The sequence below is a fragment of the Mchenga conophoros genome, linkage group LG11, assembly GCF_057382185.1.
Source record: "Mchenga conophoros isolate Kocher_MC1m ecotype Shallow Benthic linkage group LG11, M_conophoros_male_GT1.1, whole genome shotgun sequence".
In the NCBI taxonomy this organism is placed as follows: domain Eukaryota; kingdom Metazoa; phylum Chordata; class Actinopteri; order Cichliformes; family Cichlidae; genus Mchenga; species Mchenga conophoros.
In genome coordinates, this window is record NC_140536.1 from 30,343,870 (window position 1) to 30,371,316 (window position 27,447).

At 41.6% G+C, this 27,447-nt stretch overlaps 1 protein-coding gene across 3 annotated transcripts in view; it reads left to right on the top strand.

Annotated features, from left to right (window-relative positions):
- Nucleotides 1-27,447, top strand: part of aplp1 (amyloid beta (A4) precursor-like protein 1) — a 40,085-nt gene that overhangs the window by 1,064 nt on the left and 11,574 nt on the right. For all 3 annotated transcript variants that reach the window (XM_085292427.1, XM_085292429.1, XM_085292428.1), the window contains exons 2-3: nt 25,879-26,058; nt 27,236-27,365. In XM_085292427.1, the coding sequence (XP_085148553.1) occupies nt 25,879-26,058; nt 27,236-27,365 (310 nt within the window). The remainder of the gene's footprint in view (nt 1-25,878; nt 26,059-27,235; nt 27,366-27,447) is intronic.

Consider the following 27,447-nt stretch of genomic DNA (forward strand, 5'->3'; position numbering starts at 1 on the left):
CATAGTTAGGGGGTGAACACTGAAAGTCTCTTGTACAGAATGAAAGATCAATGGGCCACCAGGTACTCCAACCCCCTCTCCGGCTGATCGTGACTTACAGCCGACCCTCAGCTTAATGGACTTGACCTTTATTTCTCAATAACTCCTCAGCCACCCATCACGAGGCATGAATTCAAGTTGGAGGATGTGCTCTAGGTTATTGTTGGAGGTGTGTGAGTATGGGAGGGATATGAGGAGGAAGAGGGGGGAGGAGAAAGGGGGATGGATGAGTCATGACATCCCAGCTCGAGCTGTGGTTTAGGTGAAACACTCCTCTTCTAATAAAGAGTGATTGCATTCACCTCTAACATCTGAGGTGATACATGGAGGACCCTGAATGCAGGTTGAGACAGATCTTGAGGTAGTTTGTGAAATGTTTATTCATTAATCATCATCCTCAGTGAATCAGTAGCAGTCATAAAGCCTCTCCTTTCATTCTGAAATGATTTCACTTCTGTAAGAGCCTTAGTGGGATTACTGCTATACCGAGGAACAGGCTTTAGCTTCATACAAGGAGACCTGCTCGTGAAGGTTTACAGGGAAGATTACACATTGAGAGGGTTGACTGGCTGGATTACACTGTGGTATTAGTCCTAATAAAACTGTCAGCCTCCCTTAATTCACTTAACATGAATACAGTTCAAACATGAATAGTGCAAAATTGTTTTGATCTCTCTGTTATTGCATGCCATTTAAACAGAGCATGTTAACTTGAAAATGGAAATTTCAGACTCTACTGTGTATTCATATGGCCTTTAACTGGAACTCAAACACATATTCAGCATTATCCTGTGTAGCGAACCCCCCCGAATGAAGGATGACACTTTACTGATGACGTTTTGAAGGTTTAATGGCAGTAAACCATCAATCTCACCGTAAGAGCTGGGGATGTATACACAGAAACAGCGTGTAAGCAAAATAATCCACACTCTTACAATCGTAAACCTTATAACATGAAGTTCGTTTCAACGTAACATTTAACAAATGTAGCGACTGTCACAAAAACATCTAAACGTCTCCTTATTTACATCATAACCATACCTTGTGCCTCTATCAAGGGGGCTGCTAATGACAAAAGAAATCACCATAGGCTCCGTTAAGCCATCACTTTTCTAAACTCCCGCGACTGCTGCTGAAAACTGTGCCAAAAACTGTTTTACAGGAAATCGTCCCATCAAAATAAAAGCTTCTACACACGGACAGGAAGTTGGTAGTAGAAAACAGGAATGAGTGCCAAAATAAGGTGCAAAGAAAGGCATTCAGGGTTATTTACACTCCCACCAAAATTACGAATAATTGGTTTACATAAGAACCAAAATGAATAATTTTCCCAAACAAAATAACCCATGTAGGAGTTACCTTAGGAACTTTCTAACAACAATACAAGTTTTTGTACTGGACGCTCAACAACTGATAGTTTAGTAGAGCGTTGACCTTTATTATTGAGTCTCTTTTCTCCAAGTGAGATCTTTACCCTTCGCACAAGTCCATCTTTTCCACTGACAGTCTCTACAACTCTTGCAAGTCTCCATTCCCCTCTGGGTGCCAGTTCATCCATTTCCAACACAACATCACCTACTTTTAGATTCCTCTTTGGTGAGTGCCACTTTTGCCTTGAAATGATGTTGTGAATGTATTCTCGTCTCCAGCGGCTCCAGAACTGCTCTGCAAGGAACTGCACGCGGCGCCACCTCTTCTTGCTGTACAGGTCCTCATTTGAAAAGGCACCAGGTGGGGGCAACGGTGCATTGGATTTCATGTGCAGCAGATGATTGGGCGTGAGCGGTTCCAGGCTGTTGGGGCTATTCAAGTTATCTATAGTCAAGGGTCTGCTATTGACTATAGCCATGGCTTCGTAGAATAACGTCCGTAATGAAGCATCATTGAGTCTGTCGTGAGCCAGTGACAGAGTGGTATTCAGCACACTTCTGACAGTCTTTATCTGACGTTCCCACACTCCCCCTGCATGACTAGCATGGGGTGCGTTCATCACAAAGTCACATTGTTTTTCAGTCAAGTATGTAGTTAGTCTCTGAGTGTCTAGCTCATTTAAAGCTGCTTTAAACTCATTCTGAGCACCAACAAAGTTCGTTCCCTGGTCACATTGGATGTGTCGAACTGCACCTCTGATTGAAATGAAACATCTTAATGCATTAATAAATGCATCAGTAGACAAGTCCTCTAAGAACTCGATGTGAATGGCACGAGAACAAAAGCAAGTAAATAAGAGTCTATACCGTTTGTGTTGTTTTCTTCCCTCTGTTGTCACAAATGGACCAAAACAGTCCATGCCGCAGTGTGTGAAGGGAGGAGAGGGCTCTAAGCGATGTGGAGGTAGGTCACTCATCCTCTGACCCTCTGGAGCTTTGCGGAGTCTGCGGCAGATCACACATTGTCGGATGAATGAGGCAACTGTTTTACTCATTCCAGGAATCCAGTAGCCACTGGATCTGATTTCATTTATGGTGAATCCCTTTCCTTGGTGTTTTACTTTGTTATGAAAGTGAGATATTATGAGTTTGGCTGCACAATGTTCTTTTGGGATCACGATCGGGTGTTTGAAGGTGTCACTCGTTGCATGCTGGAGTCTCCCTCCCACCTTGAGGAGACCATCTGTATCCATGAAAATGTCCAGTTTAAACAGTTTGTTATGATGTGGGAGCTGTTCTCCTTTCTTCAGCTGTTTTATTTCCTGTTCATACGCTTGACTTTGTACATGTCGAATGATCACAAGTTCAGCATTTTTCTGCTCACTCACTGTAGCTGATGCATTTGACTTGATGTGTCTAGCCCTTCTTATGAGACGTGCTACAGCCTTAATTGCTTTGGACCAGGAGGGGAACTTACTTAGACATTCAGCAAGACTTACAGTGTCTGTGACTTTAGTTAACATTGTCTGTACTTTTCTGACTTCTGGATCTCCTCCCAGCTCGACAGGTTGTGCTGTGGGCAGTTCATTTTTGTAGTTCTCATTCTTGTTCAACCTTCTCCTTAAGTGTTCCAGTCTGATCTCTGCAAGCCTTCTGTTGTCTGGTAAGTTTGGCCTTTGCTTGAATGGAAGAGGCATCTCACAGTATCCTTGTTCATTTTTCTTTATCCCTTCCTTAAGTTTATCCAGAAAAACGACATCCTCTTGTGAGACCGTTTTGTCACATGCCTTTGTGTCCTTGAAATCTGATTCAAGAACATTGATCATGTCCATTGGTGTTACAGCAGGCATTTCCTTTACCATGACCCTATGGTACAGACTTGTTTCAGTTTCATTTGACTCTGATGAGCCACCAACAATGCTCCACCCTAGGTCTGTCTGTATGGCAAATGGCTCATTGTCTTTTCCGAGTAGAACCTGTTTTGGAGCTAGAGTTCTGGGACAGTTAAATCCAATGAGTAGTCCAACATCACAACTCAGGAGAGGGTGTCTGATCAGCGATCTCTGACAGATGGGGCCATTGCCTTGCAGTTTCATTTGTGGGTATGTTGTCATAGTTAAATGGGATGTAGTCCTTTGTGTAGGAGGGTGGAAGGTCGATGTGAACATCTGAATTATAACCTCTCACACGTAACCCTGCTACTCTCTGGCTTTTGACTGTCATGTGAACTCCCAGCATCGTGGTTAGTTTTAGCTTAACTGGATGGGATGCTGCTTGTAACTGGTTAGTTACCTCCTCACTGACAAATGTGTTGTCACTTTGTGTGTCTAATAAAGCGTACACAAGCTGCTCTTTAGATGGACTCTGAGTAGTGGAAACCCACACAGGAACAATCATGGAGGTACTACCTGATTGACCCACCTTAGTAACATTCAGAGCTGTGGCTGCCATGGTGTCATTTTCTGTGGTTGAAGCGACGTTTGTAGAGCTCTGAGGCCTTTCATTTGCCATGTGACTCTCATTGTGCAAACAGGTGGGGTGTCGTCCTTTGCAAGTGTCACATTTGTGGCGATGACGACAGTCTCTGGCATTGTGGCCCACCTTTAAGCACCTGTAGCACAGTTTATTTTCCTTCACAAATGTCCGTTTGTGGTCTAGTGACTTCTCTGAGAAGCTTGGGCACTTTGACAACTGATGACTTTCATCTTTGCAGAACATGCAGGCCACCTTTAACCTTGTGTCATTTGACTTAGTTTTTTCTCCTTGTACTGTGGCTTGTGTAGTGAAGACTTGAGTCACAGATCTGTTTGGTTTGGTCTCCCTTACGTATCTTTTCTCCAAGGATGAGCTGCTTGAGTAGAGTGCATATGAAGAAGTCACAGGATTACATGCAATTTCTGCCTCGAGTGCTACAAACTCTGCAAAATCCTTGAAAGAGGGAAAATCTTTGCCTTTCATGAGAGCAACTGTGACTTGACGGTTCCAACGCGTTGCAAGCCATTCTGGAATCTTTTGCAATAACTTTTGGTTTTCCTCACAGTCACTTAGTATCTCTAAGCCCTTTACATGTGGTGTTGCTTGCAGACAAGTTGTGAGAAAATCAGAAAAGGCCCGTAGACCTTCTGCATCTTTTGAGTGGATTTTAGGCCACTTTGACAGTTTGTCTCTGAATGCCTTTTGAACAACAAATGGCTGACCATAGCGTTGGTCAAGTCTTTTCCATGCATCTTTGTATGCCTCTTCATCACTGCGGTAGAACGTGCCCTCAAGACACTTAAGAGCAGGACCAGTGATATACCTTTTTAACAAATGCAGTTTTTCAGCTGGAGATATACCTTTGTGGCCCACCAGTGAGATGAAGGAAGCCTTCCATTCGATGTAAGTGATGGGATCTCCGCTGAACACAATGGGCACAGGCACTGGAATTCTGCTTACTGCTATGCTGTCTTGAATAGCTTTAGCCAGCTGCAATACGTCTGTGGGAGGCGATGGAGTGACAATTTGTGAGTGCAGTTGTTGTAGAGGATTATTGACAGGGATGGATGCATATTGTTCCACATGTGGGTTATATGAACCTGTAGAGAGCTCTGAGGCTGGTTGTGCAAAGCTTTGGTTGATAACAGACATCCCATTGCTCTGTAACATTAGCTGACTGTCCATATCAACTTTTAACTCCTTGTCATAAATCTCTAATTTTGCACGTGCTGCTTGCCTTTCCTTTTCTGCTTGTAAACGTTCTAGTTCAGACCTTTGTGCATCCAATTCCCTCCTGTGTTTCTCTTCCATTTCTCTTATTTTTTGTTTTTGTTTTATTTCCTCTTGTGTGATTTTATACTGAGCTTCTTTTGCAGCTAATTCTGCAACAGCATCGATTCTTTTAGCTGCAATGCTTGCTTCAGATTGGTAACTTGACTGTGATGCAGTACCAAATATGGACTTAGCATGTTCATAAGCTAAGAGCTGATGGAGGCGCTGCCTTTCTCTATCTGCATCATACTCATCTATAGCTGCTAAACGCTCAGATATGATTTTCATAATGTCCTTTGTCACTGATTCACAAGAGTCCATTTTGCGCCTTATGACATGGGATGGTTCATTACGCTCTCTATATTCACTGTATGCTTTTGTCATATCATTTACTGTCCTTTCAATATCATCAGCCATTTCTGCTAACCGTGAATCTGATAAATCACTTTTCAGGTCTTCTCTGTATACTCTGACCTGGCCTTTCCAATGTTCATAAATGGTTAGCAGTTTCTTCTCTCTTTTATTCTGTTCATCTCTTTGATATAAGAGCATTTTCTCCGTGGGCACACTGGGCCGTTCTGATCGCCTTGGGAACGTTTCATTAGCTGTTTCATCAGCTTCGCATGTCAATTCCTTTCGTTGTTCCTTTTCGTTTAACTGACCTCCTTCTATATTTTCCATTTTGAGAGCAATTGCTTGTTACCGGACCGCTGCTGTAGCTTGCTGCTCCGTGCCGTGCCGTTCCGATCGCAGGAAGCTCTCTCTCTCTCTCGCTGCTCCCGGAGGTAAGCTCTTACTGCTCTCGGAGGTAAGCTCTTACTATAGCGAACCCCCCCCCCCCCCCCCCCCCCCCCGAATGAAGGATGACACTTTACTGATGACGTTTTGAAGGTTTAATGGCATCAATCAACCATCAATCTCACCGTAAGAGCTGGGGATGTATACACAGAAACAGCGTGTAAGCAAAATAATCCACACTCTTACAATCGTAAACCTTATAACATGAAGTTCGTTTCAACGTAACATTTAACAAATGTAGCGACTGTCACAAAAACATCTAAACGTCTCCTTATTTACATCATAACCATAGCTTGTGCCTCTATCAAGGGGGCTGCTAATGACAAAAGAAATCACCATAGGCTCCGTTAAGCCATCACTTTTCTAAACTCCCGCGACTGCTGCTGAAAACTGCGCCAAAAACTGTTTTACAGGAAATCGTCCCATCAAAATAAAAGCTTCTACACACGGACAGGAAGTTGGTAGTAGAAAACAGGAATGAGTGCCAAAATAAGGTGCAAAGAAAGGCATTCAGGGTTATTTACATCCTGTGTTCTTGCTGTGAGTGCACAGACATTTTTATGCCAGACAGTCACATGTATCGTATGTCCAATGAGAGCTTCCCTGCTCTCTCAGCTTTAATAGCACTCACCTGTAGAAGCACTGAAAACATTAGCAAATTGACATACAAAGCAGTTTTCCCCATGACGCAAAAGGTCAGAGAAACAACCCCTTTGTTGCACCCTGTGAACTTGTGCAATGCTGTCTGACCTTAATGAAATGCAGAAGATTTTTTGGTTTGTTACGAGCATTTCCCATTTTAATAAGACTGGGAAATATAGATAACTTACATTACTTTTGCTCAAATGTCATTAGAACTGTAGTGATTTCTGCTTGGCACCTATATTGAATTTGAGTGAGATTTTGCACAAATATGTAGATCTTTTATTAATTTCTCACATCATTTTCCAGTTATTTTATTATACTTTTTCTAACATTCCTTTTATTTTCCATTATTTTAAATGGATGTTTTCTTAATGGACTATTTATTTGGCCTTCAAAATATATCAGGAAGAAAGACGTGGGTTGTGATTTCATGTTCAGACTGCTTATCCTGTCCAAACCAGTACTTCAACACCTGAAGGTATTCTACATGAATACAAGTGTGAGAGAACCAAAAAACATACCTATATGAAAAGCTGGAACTGATACATCTTCGGATTACACAATATTTTTTCTTTGGATTTGACAATAACTAGGATAGGGGTGGGATACGCTCCAGCCCACCTACGGCCCTTAATTGGATAGGTGGAAGAGGATGGATGGGTGATTTTTATTCCTGAGAATAGAAACATTTCATGGCTAAAATTTCCCATTGAGAATAATTCTTGGTTACTGCATTAATTTCCATAATCTAATCCTGTCAATTAAAAAACAAGAAGATTTTGTTTGATGATTTGCAACATTACCCATAATGCTTTAAGAGGACCAGAGATGTTAATGAAACAACTGCCCTGTAGAAATGGCTGCACAAAACCTGCACAGTGGACAAATTTCTATCCATTTGCAGTTTGTTGTTACACAAAGCGCTCATACAGTGATTGTGCTCTTCTGTAGCCATATTTCTTTTCTAAAGACCACTGTAGGATCTACAGGTATGCTCAGTTTTAGATAAATAACTGCAGTGCAAACCTCTGCCTGAGCTCTCCAGCACAGAGAGTCTCGAGGACAGACCCAGAAACAAATGTGCTGTTTGGAAAGATTGTGTAGGAAAGCTTTAAGCATAAAGAGGGAAAACAAGGAGAGAGTAGGGAAATATCATGATGCAGCTGCGTGCAGGCAGGAAAGGGACCCAGAAGCAGACCTCACAGAGGCGAAAATTCAAAGTCAAAAAACAGCTTTATTGCTGGAAGGGAAAACGTTACAAAGAACTACACTTGAAATCATAACTAAACATACAGAGAGGCACACAGGGAAATGCAGCCATGAATGAGGGAGATCGCCACAACAAGCACAGGAAGAAACAGACGCTAAATACAAAAGGGATAACAAGGGAAGTGAGGACACATGAGAAACACAGCTGGCACGAATAACCATAACGAGACAGGGCAAGCAAGACTGAACAGAATGAACATGAAAACACTGGACTTTCACAATAAAACAGGAAACATGATGCAGGAGTGGAGGAGAGGCTGACGAGAGGGAGCGAGGGAACACGAGAGAGAGCAGAAGTGATGGGCTGGGGAAACTTGGATAAACATGGAATAAACCACAAGAAGGGGAAAGAAGACACAAGAACACACATAAACACAAACACAGAGGGAGACACAGAGGGCAAAGACACGAGGGGAGATTCAACAAACAAAACTAACAAAACTAAACAGAACAACCCAGGCCCTTACAGAATAATGCTTAGAAATAACAAGGAAGACTTAACATTACACAAAATGACAAAAAACAGAGAGACTAAAACCGCTCGGTCACCGACCCCGGACCGTGACAGGAAATTATGTGGAGAAGATAAAAGGCAGGAAGATTTAAAAAATACATTTTAGTGAGCCTGAATGTCAAATTAATTCAGTCAAAGTAATTCAAAAAGTTGCTGTGCAACCTGCCCACTCCACGCTGCCACCACCACCACATCAGGAATAGCAGTTTCAGGCCATACAGATGCAACGACCTCCCACTCCCATCTGCCTTTCAGTGTAGTAACACAAGAGGATTTGTTTAAAACAACAAACAAAAAAAACAGAAAAAGAAAGATAAGGACAACCAGATCTCTCTCTCTCTTTCTCTCTCTCATCCACACACACACACACACACACACACACACACACACACAGCCCTACACTCACTTAATTAATTTTAGAGCCAAGAGATAATCGTATTTCACTAATGGATTCCTGTGTGCTTGCTTTTCTCTGCTATATCCGTGTGCCAGTGGGCATTAAAACGTACCATTTTGTTGTATCACATGTTTTTTCCCTGTTCTCCGTATCTCGCTTCCTTTCCAAGTTTTTGAGGTGCACCACACACACTTGCGCGCACACACACACAGACACGCGCGCACACACACAAACACACACAGTTCCAGGATTAGATCTTGCAGAGTCATTGCGAAACAAAAGCTGTACTGTACCGGGGGAAAGGGACCGCTGTAAAAGTGCCTCAGCAGTAGAGTCCTTACCAGAGTTGATAAACGAATGCATGACATTAATGCACCCTTTGGGCAATTGTTGCAACCCATCTCAGCGGAACAGTGCCGTATGTTTAATACTGTTGGGAGGTTTTATTCTCGTTCTTGCTGCCAGTTGTTTTGAGTGCCTGGGTAGAAATTAAAAAAGTGTACATTTGTGTATGCCCGGGGCGTAGAGTTCATCCAGATTTCGTGCAGAAAATAAATTCACATTAATTGCACATTTGCAAAACACCCTCCCCAATAGGTTTGGGGAACCTCTGCCAAATCCCACTCAAGATGATTCATCTTGTTTTCTGGCTTCTCTGAAAACGTTCAAATTATAGGTCTCGGTTAGAAAATGGAGTCATTCCCAAATTAAAGTTTATTAATAATTTGCTCAGGAGGCTTGTCATTTAGTGCCATCCCTTATAGCCTGTCATGATGTGCTGCATTTGATGAGTTAATTTCTCTGGATTCTCAGACTGTGCAGCCCCTTTTTTAGGCTATGTGTAATCAAAGGATAAGATTTAAAAAGAATGTAGATTAAAGCTGCTCCCAGTTTCCTCAAGATTACTTTACTTTTCATCATCCACCTACTGACTGCCACATAAAACACACACACACACACATATACATGTATATATATATAGAGAGAGGGGGAGAGAGCATGTGAGAGAGAGATTCATGGGGCAATTTCAAGCTTGAAGCACTTCACTTATGACTTTCTGCACCTGTGTCTGTACCAGCTGAAGCCCAGATGGGACTGTGCATTTTTGATGTGTGCAGTGGAAGATTTGTGTTTGCACATCATAAGTTTGTCCAGTGTCACCTACAGGGATTGAGAGACTAGATGATGACATCCAGCTCTGCCTCCTCTCTGGAGTCTTGCAGGAGAGAGATATCGCTGCTGCCCGAGGTTTTCACATCCTTCATAACTGCCTCAGTAAGCCTAATGGGGTTGTATTTCTGTGGAAAAGTTTAACGCCGGGGCAAAGCGTGCCGTTTAGCCTTGCCGCAGCCAGTGGGAGGCTTTGGCGGAGCCCCCCTGAAAAACATCTGCAGTGTAGAGATAACACTTGTCCTCCATGTTCGGGAGGAAAAACAGAGAGAGAGAGAGAGAGAGAGAGAGAGAGGGCACAGTGAAAGAGACTGAGGGCTGGTGAAGTGAGAGAGAGTGAGAGAGAGACAGGGGATTGCCCTGGCATGGCGAGAGTGGAAGTGATGTGGAGCATGTAGAGTGTTGTGTGGGTTGCAGGGTGGAGTGCATGCTGTGCTGTGGAGGAAACAATCCTTGTTCCTGCTCAGCCTCAGCAGCTGGTAGAAAAAAACTATGTCAGGAGTGAAGCTATAAGTTGTATGAAAACATGACTGCAAAGTCTAATTTAATAACGAGGCTGGATGCGCGGTGTGAGAGTGTGCAGAGTTGTTGGGTCCACTATGACCCATCGAAACAGTAATAATAGTTACAAAAAAAAGAGGAACAGAAACAGTTCTGGAGGACATTCGATGAACTTTTGTTGCTCTGTCATCTCTCTTAGACGGACAAAAAGCTAATTTCAGACACTTTCCTCCAAGTTGAACAAAGATGGGTAGAAATCACTTGCTAACAAATAGGTCACACAGTTGTACTGACGGGAGGCTGAGAGGCACAAACGTGGACGTACACACTAAAGATGGCACACTGCACAAGCTGCATCAATTATTGAAGGCCATGAAAAGGTCTGGGCTCTCGCTTGTCGACACGGCTATGGCAGTTGTCACGCCGCCTCTTAGCAGTCAGAAGGCAGACCCCACCCCCTCTCGCTTCATGCTACCTGGTTTTTGTGTACCCTGCTACTTCCCCTCCATCCAGCTCCCCATCCACCTCTACATAATACAAAGGAAAATCCCCACGCCTGTCTCCTCCTTGGCTCTGCCCCCCTCGTCCTTCCTTTCTCTCTCTGTCCCTGCCTCCTCTGTTCTCCGCCGCCACATCCCAAGGGCACTCCTTACCCCTCCCCTACTCAGACACTGCCTCTCCATCTGCCTCTCCATCTGCCTCGGCAGCTCTTAGTAGCCAGTGACATCTTTTCACTTTTCATGTGTGTACTTTGATTGTTCCTGAATAATTCATGCTGCTCCTCACCCCTAGCTTTATTTTCCCTTTCCCCTGCACCTCCATGATTTTGGAGAATTTTTTCCAAGATCTGATGCCGCATTCCTTTTCCCACTGAATGCCTCATCTGTCGACACTGAGAACTAAATTAAAAACTACTGAGGCAATGTGACTTCCATTCCCGGTGGACACATATAACTTATAATGTCAGAATTCATCCCCTTTAAAAGTGAGGTCAAATTTCAACCGTTGTCAATAGATGGCGAATAGCCAATCAAAAATGATTAATTGTGTCCCATGTGGCGTGATGTCAGCAGCTCTCCACTGAATACAGATGCACAGTATAGTAATTGGTCTGCCCAGCAGAAGTCTCTTGTATCTGATATCTCCAAACAAATGTGTAAGGGTAGAATTTGCTGCTTTCACTGCCGTCTGTGGTACATTAACAGACCAACTGCAAATGGTAGTTGCAATACTCAAAATCGCTTCAATTTAAATCAGTTTAATTTATAACAACAAAACACAACAGCTGCCCCAACATGCTTTATATTATAAGGTAAAGACCCTAAAAAAATCCCATCAGATAACCCCCTATGAGCAAGAACTTTGTGAGAGTGGGAAGGAAAAACTCCCTTTTAACAGGAAGAAACCTCCAGCACAGGTGGAGCCATCTGCCACGACCGGCTGGGGGTGAGGGGATCTACACAATGATGTGTTTTTCATGCTTTGAAATTGATACCATCAAAGTCTGATTCTTCTAACGCCTTCAGTGTCAAATGTTTTGGAGCTTTAGAATTCCAGCAAGACACAAAGGGTTATTTGTCTTCTTCATGAATTTGCATTGACATCTTTTACCCCCTTTACTTCACTTTTTACATCAGATTTTAATGCATTTTGCACAGGCTAAATGATCAAAGAGAGTGGCATGCAGAGCTGAAAGATTAAAACAGCTCAGTTATGTTTTAATAATGTTTCCATGACACTAAAAGAGGAATAAATTACAACACAAACAGCCTGTCAGCCAAACTGTTATTTTAAACATTGATATATGCCCAATATTTCACACTGGGTTCATCTCTGATATCATATAAACAAGTCTGGAGGCTAAGAGAGTATTTTGAGTCTCTCTTTTCATCATGAGTGTCTATTGTACTTACACTTAGTAGTAAGATACCTGGAAAATTTCAAGGGCTAGTTTGTGCGAAAATGTTACACTGATGATGAAAAGAGAGACTCAAAATAGATACTTAGCCCCCAAAATGAGGATCAGCAGGCCTTTGTTTACCTTAAATTCATGTTGTGATTCATAGGATGTAAATGTGAGGATACAATTTCAGGAAACAGGAAGCACCTACAATCTGTGTGAGCATGATCCCCAAGTAGCATCCATAGGTGCGGTTAGTTTTCCGGCTGTTTTTGCAGTCAGTTCATGTCCACATCAAAGTAAGTGGAGATGAGATAAATAGTTACCCCCCCCCCCCCCCCCCCCCCCCATTCTTATGCCTAAGCAAGAAAGTCCCAGAAATACATATTGTGTGCAGTGAGTCACAAAAACCTCCTCTTGTCTCTGTGCTCTCTTTGTAGATACTTCTTTTGTCTTTTTCACCAAGTAAATCTAGCTCATAATGTTCCCACTGCATTTCCCTGTGCCTGTTTTACACCGTGTACACAGATGGGTTGTGCTGGTTTTTCAGACAACTAAAGAGGATAAAGAAAATCAGGCGCTTCTTTGGCTGCAGTTAATTGTAAGATTCAGCCACATTATGTCATTCTTTTCTGAGCTCAGGGTCATTCAGTTGCCATGGCCAAGCTGTGCCAGTTAACAGCCAATACTTTTACAAGTTTAGGCTGTCAAATTGGATACTTCACACGCTTCTGATTCTGGCTTGGGGGAAAAAAAACCATAATGTGAGGGATCTATTTGTACAAATTGTCTCAATGATTAAATCATTTTCTCTTCAATTGGGGAGGTTGTGGAGACTTTATATCCAGAGGAAATGAGATAACACTAATATTTAATCTACTGCAGACTACACAGCCAGCACACATTATCTTACCAGAGTGGGCCAGTTTAAAAACACCAGAGTCAAAGCAAGACAGGACATGCCAGCCTGACAAGATCTCACTTATCATTAGTATGTTGTCATTTGATTTATGAAACTGTGCTTTATAGTTCCTGAACTAATTAAACCAGCCTACAGGTGACGGTATGACAATCGGATGAGTCAGATTCATAACTCATCATTTCCTTTGAAATACTCTGGGTGAGTACAACTGAAGGAAGTCATGTAAAGACAGACAGCTGCTGATCTTGATTAAAGTAAAATGGAAAGCTCATCAGGCGTGACCCAGAAGAAGAGAAAATTACATATTCAGCTACTGATTCACCAACAGTGAAGGATCATAAAAAAGGTGAAAACAGCAAAAGAATACTAGTCCACACAGTTAACAGTTAACATGTTTTATTGTTTATTCTATTATTGTGTTGTCTGTATTTATAATAATCGATAGTCATTAACAAGTAATTATTATATACTCTTTTTACATGTTTCATTTGGGTGCCAAAAAAAGTACAATACAAGGGAGACCTTCAGTTTATTGCTGCAGTATGTAGTGGAATCAATCAACAGGCAGTGACGAGAGAAAGCTAACTAACGATTAAGCCAACAATCATCGACCTGAGGAAGACAGAAAGTTGAAGCTAACATATGCTGACTCTTTTATGTGAGAAGGAACGTGAGATAGAGGCAGATTCTTAATGAAGAGAGGAGAGAGAGAGAGCGTGCTAGAGATGCTTGAAATTCAGTAGGGAACCAGTTGCTACGGTAACAGGGAAGGTAACTGGCTCCTGTAGGTGGTGTTACCATGACAACCACCCTCAGTGGCCAAGTGATGCTGAGAGAGAGAATGTGGAGAAGAAGCCTAAAAAAAGTGTTTACGTGTTTGATGAGACAGATGAAGGGGACGTCAAGTGAGCGGAAGCTGATGTAAAATGTGGGAGAGCGACACCTTCCACGCTGCTGCAGGCTTTCATCCACTTCCCTGGGTTTGCTTTCTTTGTGTAAGCGGCCTGACGAGTCAGCACGAGCTGACCCAGCCTTAGCTGCTTGTCCTGCTGTTCATTAACAGAGCACCTGAACACTTTGAACAGCAGGCCAACCGTGCTGTATGAGAGACCTGGGAAGAGGAGGCTATTCCCTCAATATGCTTTTGCAGCTGCGGGGGTCACGCTAGCCGTGCTGGGCTCTTTTATCGGCACTCGTGAGCATTCTGACCTCTTACTGGGAGTTAAAAGACCAGTTTGTCCTCACTGTGGTGATACCACATGTCTCTGAATGAAAGCACAGAATCAACATGGTGTGAAGTAGGCTGTTTTATACATACTGTTACAATTATTGTGGCATACAGTATATTATCTTTTGTGTTGGGGTGTCCACTTTTAAAAAAATATACACTTTTGCTTTCCGTCATTGGTCACATCTCTAACTTAATATACATATATACTATATATACATATATAGTAATAATAATGATATTGATATATACATGCAGCACATACTACTCTTCCACACTTTGGGCTCGCGTAACCTATAGCACATAACCTCAAAGCCTCATTTGCATGAGGTGCATCTGCTAGACAGGCTCTCAGGGGAGCTGGCACAGTGATGAGAATTGTGCATGTGCATAAATAAAGAGACACAGGCAAAAAAGATGTATGAATGTTTTAACCTCTCATTTTCTAACCCTGCGCCTCTTTCTCCTTCTCCTTTATGCCGCCTATCTCTCAGTGCAGGATATTATTATTGCTTTAACATTATACAGCTACACTCAGCACACTACATATAGGCGAACTGCTTCAATTCACAATTTCCTAATGGCTTCTAAAAACATTCATCTTGAAACACGAATTGTGTTTTCTGCCACTGTTTAATGCTTTTCATGCAGTTTTATTCATTTTTTGCCATGCAAGCATCAGAAAATCTGTTTGCCCAAATTTTTTGCAATAAGTAAAAAACAGTTATGTGCAGCACTCACAACAAGGACAGATGACATGCAGATCCAATGGAGAATGCAGAGGAAGAAAGAATCCAGATCTGCTGCAAAGACAACAGAGTGAAAGACACAGAGGAATAAGCAAAAAGTGCAAGTAAAAGATAAGAAGCAGGCAAGAGGAAGACTCAGATCTTACTGATCCCAGCCGCCTGCTGCTTTGGATGGCACTATGGAAAGACAGCCTGTCCTTAAGTGGATCAATTATTGCAGTCTTTTAACCTAAACATGCCCTCATTTAGGCTTCGAGATTTCCCTAATCTACTTAAAAGATGCTCAAGGGCACGATGATGTTGCTTTAAGACTTCCAGCCTTGTCTCGCCTGCACAAATACAGGCGAGACTCGGCTGTAAAACTCAGCTATCGTCTACATGTATGTCATGTGTCTTAAACTGAAAACCGTCCTACCCCATAATATCCATGCTCAATTGACAATTTGGTTTCAGGGTGGATTGCCAGTTTTAGAAAGACAGTTTAAAGCATGCCCATCGCTGTGTTTTGATCCCAGCTTATCAGTCTTGCTTATGTGCTATTAGAACTAAAATGCAGTATTTAACTACAATGGAAAAAGATGTAACAATAGCTTGTTGTAATAGAAAACAGTTGTCTTAATAAGTCTGGTGTACAATACATTTTAGCAGTGCCAATAAACAATATTCTTTAAGGCACGAAAGTGTTTACTAATAGGAATTTGAATCACTGAGTCCCAGACATTACTCAAGCCTTTTGAATGTGTTTACAGCATAAATACAGATTTGGAAAGCTACGTTGCATTGTGTCAATCTCAATCTGCCTAAGGAAAATCCACTATTCAGTGTCAATTGTGTTGACATTAGGATGATTCAGACAGACCTGCAGCGCTCAAATCTCTACTAAGCTGCTGATTCCTTCAATCCCCCGAGGTACTTCTTCAGCTTGAAATTGCATCTGCAGGCGCACAGTGTTTGGCATTAAAATCCTGGCATTCCCCTGTTGTTTTTGCTTGACTGTGAAGGAGGTTCAGCTGTGTTACATAACATCAGAAATTCATCACCGCTAAGACAAAACCATTTCAGCTTGGCTGTGCTAGAGGAACAGAATCTTGCAGGCACATAATGTTTCCGGACTCTCTCTTGTTTTTGGCTGGATTTGTGAAACGTTATTACGCAGTTGTTTCCCTCCCACATATCTGCAGGAGGTGGTTGCATAGAAAGGCTTGTGAAAATGACCAGCGATGCTTTGTGTTTTTTGTGTTTTTTTTTGTCTTTTCTGAAGAAAAAAAAAACATGCACAGTGTGGCGTCATTATGGTGCGTGACTCAGATAAGGCATTTGTTGAAACGTGGGTGGAACTGAGAGGCACATTTGTATAGCTGCTCTATGCAACGCAAGTATCGCAATCACTCGTCTCAGTCTGAATATAGCTAAATACTGCCTTTCCATTGAAGTGGGGACACCACCCCAAATTTATTTTACCTCTGCGGGAGTTTCGTTTTGTGTTATATAGTCGACATTTCTTTTCACCAAGTTTTACAGCCGATAAGAAGGCTATGTAGGAAAACAAGCAAAACGCTTGCTGAAAATATAGCTGCGAGATTATGCATAAATGCATAATGGAAGGACAATAAAGGTGCCGCTTTAAGGAGGTTAAGGATATTGTAGGACATTTAGATGGGATATTCATCTTGAAAAAGTAAAGTGAGTCCTTGTTTTTCTGGCTTGGTCTCGTGCTGCTATTGTATATGTGGGAGGTCTGTATCCAGTTAAATACGTGGAGGATGACAATGTGGCTTTTTACAGAAGACAAAATTCAAAATCTTTCCTATGGCCCAGTTGCAGAAGTCTGAAGCATGTGGGGTTTTCCCAGGGCTTTTCAGAGGGCTTAGGTGATGTCTGGGTCAGGGGTTGGTGGTTGGAATTTTATGGAGGAAAATTTTAACTTACCAACACTTTTTTTTGTGTTGTTTCTGACTTTGATTTGTGCCATGTTTTTGAGCTAAAGCTTGCAATATGTATTGTACTTACAAACAATATTCAATTTATTTCACTGACTAACATGCTTGAGATTTAATATTAAAAAGATGTTGAAATCCACGCCAGTTGAGCAATTAAAGCAATATTAATCTGAGAAGTAAAATTGGATGGATGCTAAGAATTTCTAGCTGGTGTAGCCTGTTATGTAACATAAACTCTTGGTATATGAAAAAAGGATGCTCTTATGCATTTGCATGGCTTATGTATATAGGCTTAGATAATATTTACAGGGCATCAGTTCAGTTTTTATGTATGTGCATAATCCTATGGACTGCCTCTGCTGGTAACCTAATTCATTTTGTGTAAGGCACTCCGTGAAACACATACGCTTTGGAAACTAACAATGGCAGGGAAGATCCTTGAGTGCTGGTTGGATATAGGCTATCGTCTTTTATTAAACATCTTTGCTTCTAAATAACCTCAGTCATAAAATGACATGCGCTGCCAGCCTCGAGCTCTGTGGAGTGTCTTGCAGTGATGCCAGCTGACGTGTCCTGTATTTTTAAGCTATACTTGAAATTAAATCAAATATTGGGAGCTGACTTTGGCTGCTGTTCCAGACCTAGATGAACCCTGGTGATTATAGGGCCATCTGCTCCCAGTGTGCCCAGCTGGAGGCTGGACCACTGTAATCTGAACTGATGTAGCCTGTGATGTTTGCACATCTCTAAAACCAAAAGCCTCTCTCATAATTTTTTTTCTTATATCGAAATAAAGCATTCAGTTTATTATCCCATAAGTAACATTGCAGCAATGTGTGGTTTACAGTAGGAAGCTAAAGGAAAAAAACACAATGCAATATGTTCCGCTCTGCCCATCAGTCTCCTCTGAATTGAAAATTAATGGCTTCAATTAGCCATTAGCTAGAGATGTATAATAATGAGTCAATATGCAGAGCTAACCTGCTTTATCCCCCGTTGTCCCTTTTGCATCATGAGAGTCTGGCTTACCCTCTTATAACTACATGCAACACCAGGAAGAGGCCTGATGGAGCCTATGAATAATTAAGCAACATGATTACAATGATGAATGCCCCTAAATCTATCTGGCCATTTAGCACTAGTCTAGGGAGGGAGGCCAAACAGCGGAGTGTCACGCATTGTGTGAAAGCTGTTAGGGAGGGAGAGGGGAGACAAAAGGGACATCAGGAAGAGGGAGGTGGATCAGCCTGTAGAGGAGGCAGAGGAAGAGAGGGGGAAAAAAAGGAAAATGGAGAAAGAGTGAGTGAAGGAGGGGCTCAGAAGCAGGAAGACACCCACTATTAAGCCATCTGTGCTGCAGAAAAGCACAAAGACGAGGGCCTGTGCGTGCGTGTGTGTGTGTGTGTATTTCATAAATGTATGGGTTACTCATGTAAGGCTTATTCACACGGGGTGTGGGCGAGTCCTCCACACGAGTTATTGGTTGTTGGATGGTGTTACACTAATCAAGAGCGATCCTAGCTAATCAGGCTTTTCACATAGTTTGCCTAAAGTTTGGTACCTTTTATGTATCCTGACATAATCAAATCTTCAATGACTTAAAGTTGTATTGACAGCAAATATGTATTGTGCAAGTTTTGCTGCCTGGAACTTTTACAAAAGCTAAGATGATGCCAGAACTGCTAATATAGGTCCATAATCATTTACTAACTACCTGTTAAATCATTTTTATGGCACATATTTAGCGCTTACATTTCTTTATTAAGTGATACATGTTTCTTTTTATTATTTACATTTTGTCATTTGTGACGTTTAAATAGATTGACCAATATCCCACTGATGTCATTATCAAGGTGTCGTCACAAGATACTATAATAGAGATTGCAGCATAGTAGAAGAGAATTAGTAAGGACGAGCTCCTCAGGGCTCTGATGTCTGTAGTTAATTATCAGTAGTTAACTAAACTCTCAGTATATCCCAGAGAGAGTTGATTTACACATACACAACAACGCATGATAACCACACATGTACATGCACATTGTGTACCTCTAATAACTGAGAGGAGTTATTGAATAAATAAACTACAGTCACACAAAACATGGTGACATGAAAGCAGTAATAAATGTAAAAGTGAGTTTTGATATCAAAGCAAAGTTCTTCCCAGCTCTTCAGCATTCGAATTACTACGACCAGTTGGGTTGGTTCTTCAAACTACAGTCTAACAGCGGCTTGTAGAAAGTGATAAATGATGGGTGGGCTTCTCCCCTCTGTCTCTTCTGCTCTGGCTTGCCTGCAAAGGCCAGGGAATTGCATCATTACAGAGGATGAAGTCATCCTGCAACATAAGGGTGGAACAGGTGCTGAAAATTTAATTAGAGAAGGATGGGAGATGCTGGTGGAACATGTAAATACACTGCCCAAACTCGCCCCCGACAGACAACTCAGTTTATGTTTATGTTCAGCATACACCAGATCATATCTGTTATTTTGTGCTCATAACATAATTTCCTCTACTGGAAAGGCATCTGCTAAAGTGTAATCACACATTATTATATCCGAGCAAAATTTTCCACTGCGTCTGGTCCAAGTGGATGTGCACTCGTCTCTCTGGGAGCTTTTAGTTTTTCTTGTGATGCTTTTTTTTGCTGTGGAGGTACACCCGTGATTACAAAGTGGCACAGTCAGTATGCAGTGCATATGGAGAAGGAGAGCAGAGGAATAATAATAAAATACCAGGAGAGCTAACATAGGCAAAGAATACGGGGAAAAGGCAGAAAGCCAATCGACGTTTCCTGGCTTTATATCACCAGGTTGTTATTAATGATGCAGCATCCCCTGCAGTGGGGAGCTGTCAGGCCTGTTCAGCCTCATCAGCACAAGGACATGATATGTGGAGCTCAGGATGTTTGAACAGCACTTCCTCGACAACTTGTGAACCCCTCACTCTCCCCCGCATGCTTGCAGACTGTACTGTACGGAGATGCTTCAGTACACCACGGCATTTTCTCCCCGAGACATGGCGGGCGGCTCTGCAACCTGTCTGTTACTGGAGAAGTGTCACTGTTGACAGATTGTGATGCATTATTGGGAAGCCAGCTGGATCGCTGCGTTCAGAGTGTTCATGGTCACAATACAACAGGGGTAGCACTCTGAAGTCTAATTGGCTTTAAAAGGGGAATAACATACCAGGAACGCACTAAAAAATCTTGTACTGCATGTTGGGAATTATAGCCATAATTTGTAGGCATAAAACATTGATGGAAATGCTTAATCAAAGCACAAGAGTGTGATTAATTAATTGTAGCAAAAGCTATTTTTAACTGAATGAAAGCCTGATCCTTCACATTGTCTATTTAAGTGATATAGCCAGTGAGTACAGCATTTTGATGAAAACACTTAGTGTTTGAATATTTGAAAACATTACTTACCTACTTCAGTTAAATTACAGTTAAAAACTCTTTAAAGCTCATTTGAATTTTTAAAAATGCCTTTTAATACTAAGACATGGCTGAAGTCTACCAGCTCTGTAAGCTTCTACAGAAACACAGCAGTGCTTAGTGGTGAACTCTACTCACAACTTTGACAATGGGTATGTGTGAGTTCTGGACATGTTTAACGTTTAGCCCGAACATGTCAGCAGAAGAAGAGTCACGTGATCATCAAAGCCTCTTTAATCTAGAGAACAGTGCTCTCAGCAGAAGCTCTGTTGCGTGTGCGTTGGTATGCCCATGACCCTGGATTACGTGGCTAACAAAATGGATGAATGTTAGCATGCATCTTTTCCCGGAACCTGTCAAGAAAGTGTTGTGCAACTGAAATTCACAAGGCAGATTTTGCACTTGCTTAAGTTACCAATTTCATTTTTTGGTAAGGTCAAATCAATTCAAAGTGCTTCAAGTGCTGCTGAATTTCACTCAATTTTTCCACCAGATGACCCTATAGTAAGAATACTACATATTAAACACTAGAAACATAGTTCTGTTCTTAAATATTAAGTATAATTAGGCCAAGTATAAATATGTGGTTGATGGATGGATGTTGATGGCATAAAAATAATTTCCTTTAAAACTTTACAGCTTACTGAATTTGGCCCACAATGAAGTTCCAAACAAATTGAAAACCTTTCACTATCAAATGGCCAGCCACTGCAGCTGTTCTCACACTCAAATATAAACTTTCTTCCATATCTCACATGCTTGGTGTCATGGTTCCTGGGCCTTTGACCCAGTGTTTTCAATTTCTTCTTGTTTTGTTTATTTTCCACATGTCTATGTTTCCTGTTTCACCACGCCAGCTTTCTGTCTGTGCGCATCATGTCTAGTTCTACCTCCTATGTCTTATTAGTCAGATTATGTTCAGCTGTGTACTGACCGGTCATTAGCCTGTGTATTTAAATCCTTAGTTTCCTCCAGTTCATTGTCTTGTCATCGTCGATCCCGCATGTGTGTTCCAGTTCAGTAATTCAACCAGTCTTTCCGGTCAATCAGCTATACTTCTCATGTTGTGTTCATCCGTTCATCACAATAAACACCAGCCTTAACCAACCCGTGGGTGTTGCATTTGGGTCCTCTCTTCCTCACATCCACACAGCGACGCCTGACACTCGGCAGGTGAAACTACAGGCTGCTGCAAGCTTCAACAGGTTCAAGCAAGCCACATCAGCTTTCAGCAGTCAGTTTCTCTATGAACTGCCCATTCTAGTCTCGAGTCAGAATGCTATTTACGTGAACAAGTGAACAACATGTGCGCTCAAGTATGGCTGCATGGTAGTATATATGTCAGGATTCGTTTCTGCCATAGCAATAAAGTTGCATTATGAGCACATAAATAAAGCAAATGAACGTCCCATGTTTTCCAAATATGGACACTCAGCAGCAATATTCACTGCAGTTAAAGACTGTGTTGAACTGGGGTATGACACATAAGAGCTGCCACGATCAGATTCATAGACAGCCTCGGCAAATGTATTTCTGAGATTGTTAAGTATTGAATTAAGTGATTTTCCATTTCCATTTCTTTAAAAAAAAAAAAGTGGAATACCATAAAATATATTTATGCCCCCCAACTAATGCTTCTTAAAAGCATTTTTACCATTTTGGAAAGAATAAATAGATGTGATGCATGTTGATGACAGTTCCTGTTATTGCTGTAATAATACAATGGCACAAAAACAGTGAAACAAAGACATTACGTGGTATTCACGCAGCAGGGTAAAATGGGCCTCGTAGCTTATGTGATTTCAGCCGCTGATTGATGTTTATGTGATGTTGTTGATGATTATAGTGGTGAAAAGAATGTGGAGAAGAAGAATGCTTCTACTTGTCGCTTTCAACAATTAAGGCTTCTGCTTCTTTGTGGAGCAGCAGACCAGAAGTGTACACACTGTAGATCGTACAGTTGTATTGGTTATAAGGGAATGTCTAATCTAGTCCTGCATCTGGCTAGAGATTGGAAGTGCAGACTTGTGAGGCTCGAGGTCAGGGCCTCAGGCTCCTGATGGACTGCTATTGATTGGGGGAACGTGGCGATACAGTTGCAGTCGCTGAGCATTGATTTTCTGCAAGTGCAGTAGTGGAGAGCAGACAGAATGAGAGAGCTGGACCAGAGGGAGCTGCCAGGTTATCTTCTCAAATATCCGGAAGTTTGTTTTTTTTCTTTCTTTCTTTTTCGTTGTGGCACTGACCTTCCCTGACTCAAAGAGATATATCTATTTAGACATTAGCTCAGCAGCTCCTCTAGACAGATTGTTTCAGCAACTTCAGCAGTCTTCCCCTCTGCTTATCTTACAGTACACTTAACCAATTAAACGATCCAATTCAGCTCTGTCAGTAACAAGCAACAGTTGGTTTTTAAGCTGGTATAATATTTAATAATGTTGAGCTGCAATAAAAGAGTTTTAACCTAAACATGTTATACTACTGAATATAATTCTGTTCACATAACCAACTATCCAGCTAGAATTGCAGGGGGTTGGAGCCTATCCAAGCTGCTATCAGGGGAGAGCTTTGATAGACTCCAGAGAGGCTGTCAGTCCATCGCAGGGCTCATACATTGGTGGGACAGACCATTCCCATCCACAATTACAGCAAATTTAGAATAATCAGTTACCCTAACAAGAAAGTCTTTGACATGTGGGAGTAAATCACCCAGAGACAAACCACTCATGACTTTCATGCTTAGTCCTAGCTGACCATCAGATGTAAACACAGAGCCCTGTTGCTGTTAGTTGATGGTTTAAACCCATATTTGGATGCAGATAGTACCAGTTCTCATGTGTTTAAACTGTGTGGAATCGTGTTGCCTTTCTTTTTAAATTTTGCACATATTTTAAATTCCAAAAAGCTCCTGCGTTCAATCATCTCTTCTTTTAAGAGGAGTTATATCTTTTCTCTTGTGTGACATTGAATTTAATATGCTAAACAATTCAAGGCCTTCTTTAGTTTATTATTTGTTTCATAGCTTTTGGTTGATAGCAGCTCTGGACTTCCGGCAGGCCAACTAGTTTAGTGTTGTTGTGTTGCCATCAAGCAACATGCACTATATGGTCATCAAACTCATCAATACTCTGCTGGCTCAATAACTGCAGAGTTAAACAAACCACCTCTTGCATTAATATCAGCACAAAAACTGTGCTCTGGAGTTTTTTGTTTTGACACAATCCTTTGCGTTACGCAGTGACTTTCACCAGAAAATCATCTCCGTTTCCAGTGCAGTTTAAGACAGTCGTTAAATGACAGTTTTCCACAGCATCACATCTCTTTTGGGGTTGTGTAAATCAAGACGTTTCGAAATTTGGAACCCCTGCCTTTTAAGCAGCCATTGTTTCCATTTGTTTATCTTCGCTACCGTTATTAACTGGTTGTGACTTGCAGGTACCCGAAACTTGTTTGATGGGTAAATTATCCCAATGAATATGTCAGCAAGTGCTGACAGCTAAAAACGCTAGAACGTCATTCTTTCAGAGAGTCAGTTTTGCAGCATTGAAAAAAAAAAAAAAGCTAATCAGGGAGAAAGTACTTTTATGAAATGACTATAGAAAATTACAGACTTTAAATCACAACTGCCACTTATGAGCATTATGTTAACAGCCTATGACCCTGGAAGTAGTTTAGATTTTAGAAAGAGATACTTGTGCTGATTGTGTCATCTCAGGCATATCTCTCTAAGAGATATTCATATAATGTAAATGAATAAACATAAATCAATTTCTAAAGAGGTCTATAAAGTCATTCACAAATCTTAAAAAAAAACTGCTCTGGGAAATGGGGAGCGGTAATGAAAAGTAGATGCGTAATTTGTTAGAAATCTGCTAAGACATGCAGAAACACAAACCCTGCCCAGCATAATTATAATGCACAGACTGCTCAGGGCTTATTATATTTATTGTACATTTACTCAGAGAGGTTTATATATTTATTTTACCCAGTATGAATTTTAATTAGGACTTCAAACACTTTAGCTCCATTTGGCCAAAGCAGGGCTTTCCTTTGATCAGGCGTCACTCTCCCATATTTTTTCTCCTCTATTTCTTCCCTTTGGGCAACTTCCTTCTAATTGGCTCAGCGTCGCTCATCTTGTCTGTCGTCAGTGGGCCTGTCTCTCTCTCTGTCAGCACAGATGAAAGCATATGAGCTGTATACAGACTCTGGGGTGTGGGATCCCTTTTTTGTGGAGTTTCGTGGTTAGACAATAAATAACATTGCATGTTGTCTCTGTGAATGTTCAATTGTTACTAAGAAACCTGCATCCTTTTACTTTACATGGCCTGCAGGAGTCTTTGAATATGTTCTGTAAATGTGTCGTTTTCTCCAGCAGACATGATTCAGGGATCCAGCTGAACATGAAGCATACACTGTATTTCTTCACTTTTACTTTAAGGCTCCCTTCACTTATGTTTTCTTAAAAAGAAGTCTGTGTTTGTTCATTTTTAGACCCTTTTCCTCTCTCCCTAAACCCTCCTCTTCTTTATTCCTCCCTGGACTCTCTCTGTGTCTGTCCTGTGTGTTAATGTAGTGAAGTGGTGCATCGGTCAATGAGCTTGTATTAACACCTGACTCCCAGCCCTAGCTGCTGTTTGTTCCTCTACTGGGGTCCCATGGGCCCTCCCCACAGGCAGAGGCAACATATCCCACAATCAATAGCAACATCCTAGAAGGCCACAGATGAGGGGAAGGAGAAGAGAGAGGGGAAGCAGTCTTTTACGTGCTCTTGTATGGGTTTTTTTTTTTTTTTTTTTTGTAACAGACCCCCCACCTTCTTCTACCAGCCCTTCCTTGTTTCCTCAGATGTCAGTGGTGTCAGCAGACAGGGAGCACTGGCCCACCATCTCACAGTTGGGCATTTAATTTGTTCCTTCATTTATTTTGGGGCATTTCAAGAGTGACGGTTCTATGGTTCTATCTTTTCTGAATTTTAGGTTTTCTCGTAAAGCGAGCGGTGTGCAGACTTCTACATTAGTCTCTTCTCACTTCCTCCACATTTTCCCCTTTCTCTTTCGATCTCTCGCTCACTCTGTCTTGCACTCAGGCTTACACTCTTGGTCTATAATGTCGGAGAGTGCTAGAGTGCATTTAGGAATTATCTGTGGTCTCTCCACCATGGATCAGCTTCAGACAGAATATTCTCAGCTTCTGTGTTTATATTAACTCCTCATCTGTCTTGCCCCCGCCCCTCCCCTTTTGCTTTCTAGGCTTTGGCCATGGCTGAGGTGAACAGGCCAGTCCCCCAGGTGGCCGAGCCGCAGATTGCCATGTTCTGTGGCCGTCAGCTCCTGCACATGAACACACAGACTGGCCAGTGGGAACCGGATCCTCAGGGCCGCCAGAGCTGCTTCAAAGAGCCCAGCCAAATCCAGTCCTACTGTCAGGAGGTAGGAAGCAAAACTTTGCAGGGGGATTGAAATTCAGCGAATGGAAACTAAACAGCTCTGATGAAGACCAGACTAGAACAGCAGCATTATGAAATTGCTGGTTTAGGAATACTATTTCATGATCTCAGCAAAAATGAATAAATAAATAAAAAAAACAGTATAAAACAAAGGGAGTCAAGTACAATTTCACATTCTTTTTCTCTAATTTGATTTGTCTAACACATGTCCTATCAAACCTATATATTCACAAATATATAGTGGAGTGATGGCGGTCTGTTGGAATATTACAATATTTCACCTGGCCAACCATCTACCTTTCTGTCCTCTTGTTACCTGCTACTGTATGCATACTCTTTAGCATCTGCTGTAAAGTTATTAGTGGTACACATGCTCTCCACACACTCCTTAGGCTGACATTATGATAGAAAAGGCAGCCAGGCACCATCTGGAGGCCAAAGCAGATGCAGCAGCTACAGACAGCAGCAGCCATGAGCTTGAATGGACAGTAATCCGATTAGCTGACATATTATGCATTTGAAATGGCTTTTACACAAAGCCCTCGTTTTCCTTGATATTTGTGAGGAAAGCATTTTAGTGTGTATTCAGACTGCAGGCTACAGCCATATTTCTTTCGCTTATTAAATCTCATTATGTGCTTGTGCTTCAAATCATTGGCCTAAATTGAAAATGGAAATAGTCCAGTGTCAAATTAGAAATATTAAAAGACAAGAATGGCCATTGAAATTATTATATCTAATGTGGCTTTAGACTAATGCCCCTACACGGCTCCATGAAGTTAAAAAATATATATATATATATATATATATATATATATATATATATATATATATATATATATATTAGTAATATTCCAACAGACCGCCATCACTCCACTATATATTTGTGAATATATAGGTTTGATAGGACATGTGTTAGACAAATCAATATATATATATGTATGTGTATATATATATAGCATGGCTCTCCCTTGTTAGTCTTCTCTCCACTGATACTGCTCTCCCTCCTCTTCTTCCCTGATCCTGCTGCTTCTGCTCTACCCCAAATTTACCAATTTTACCCCTATCTGCTCTTCCTTTTGTCTTAATTCCCTCTGTTTTGCCCATCTACCTATTTGTTTCTGTGTCTCCGTTATCTCTGCATGTACCTATACACTCAGATGTACCCAGGGCTCTCAATATCCCATATAGAGGAGTCCAAAAGACCAGTCCCCATCCCTGCCTGGTGTAAGAAAGGTTGGGGGCACTGCCAGACACACCTGTTCATAGTCCTGCCCTACCGCTGCCTGGGTAAGAACAACACAAATCACTCTAACACAATAACAAAAATAACCAATTGATGTATTTTTTAAACAATAGAGTATATTTCACA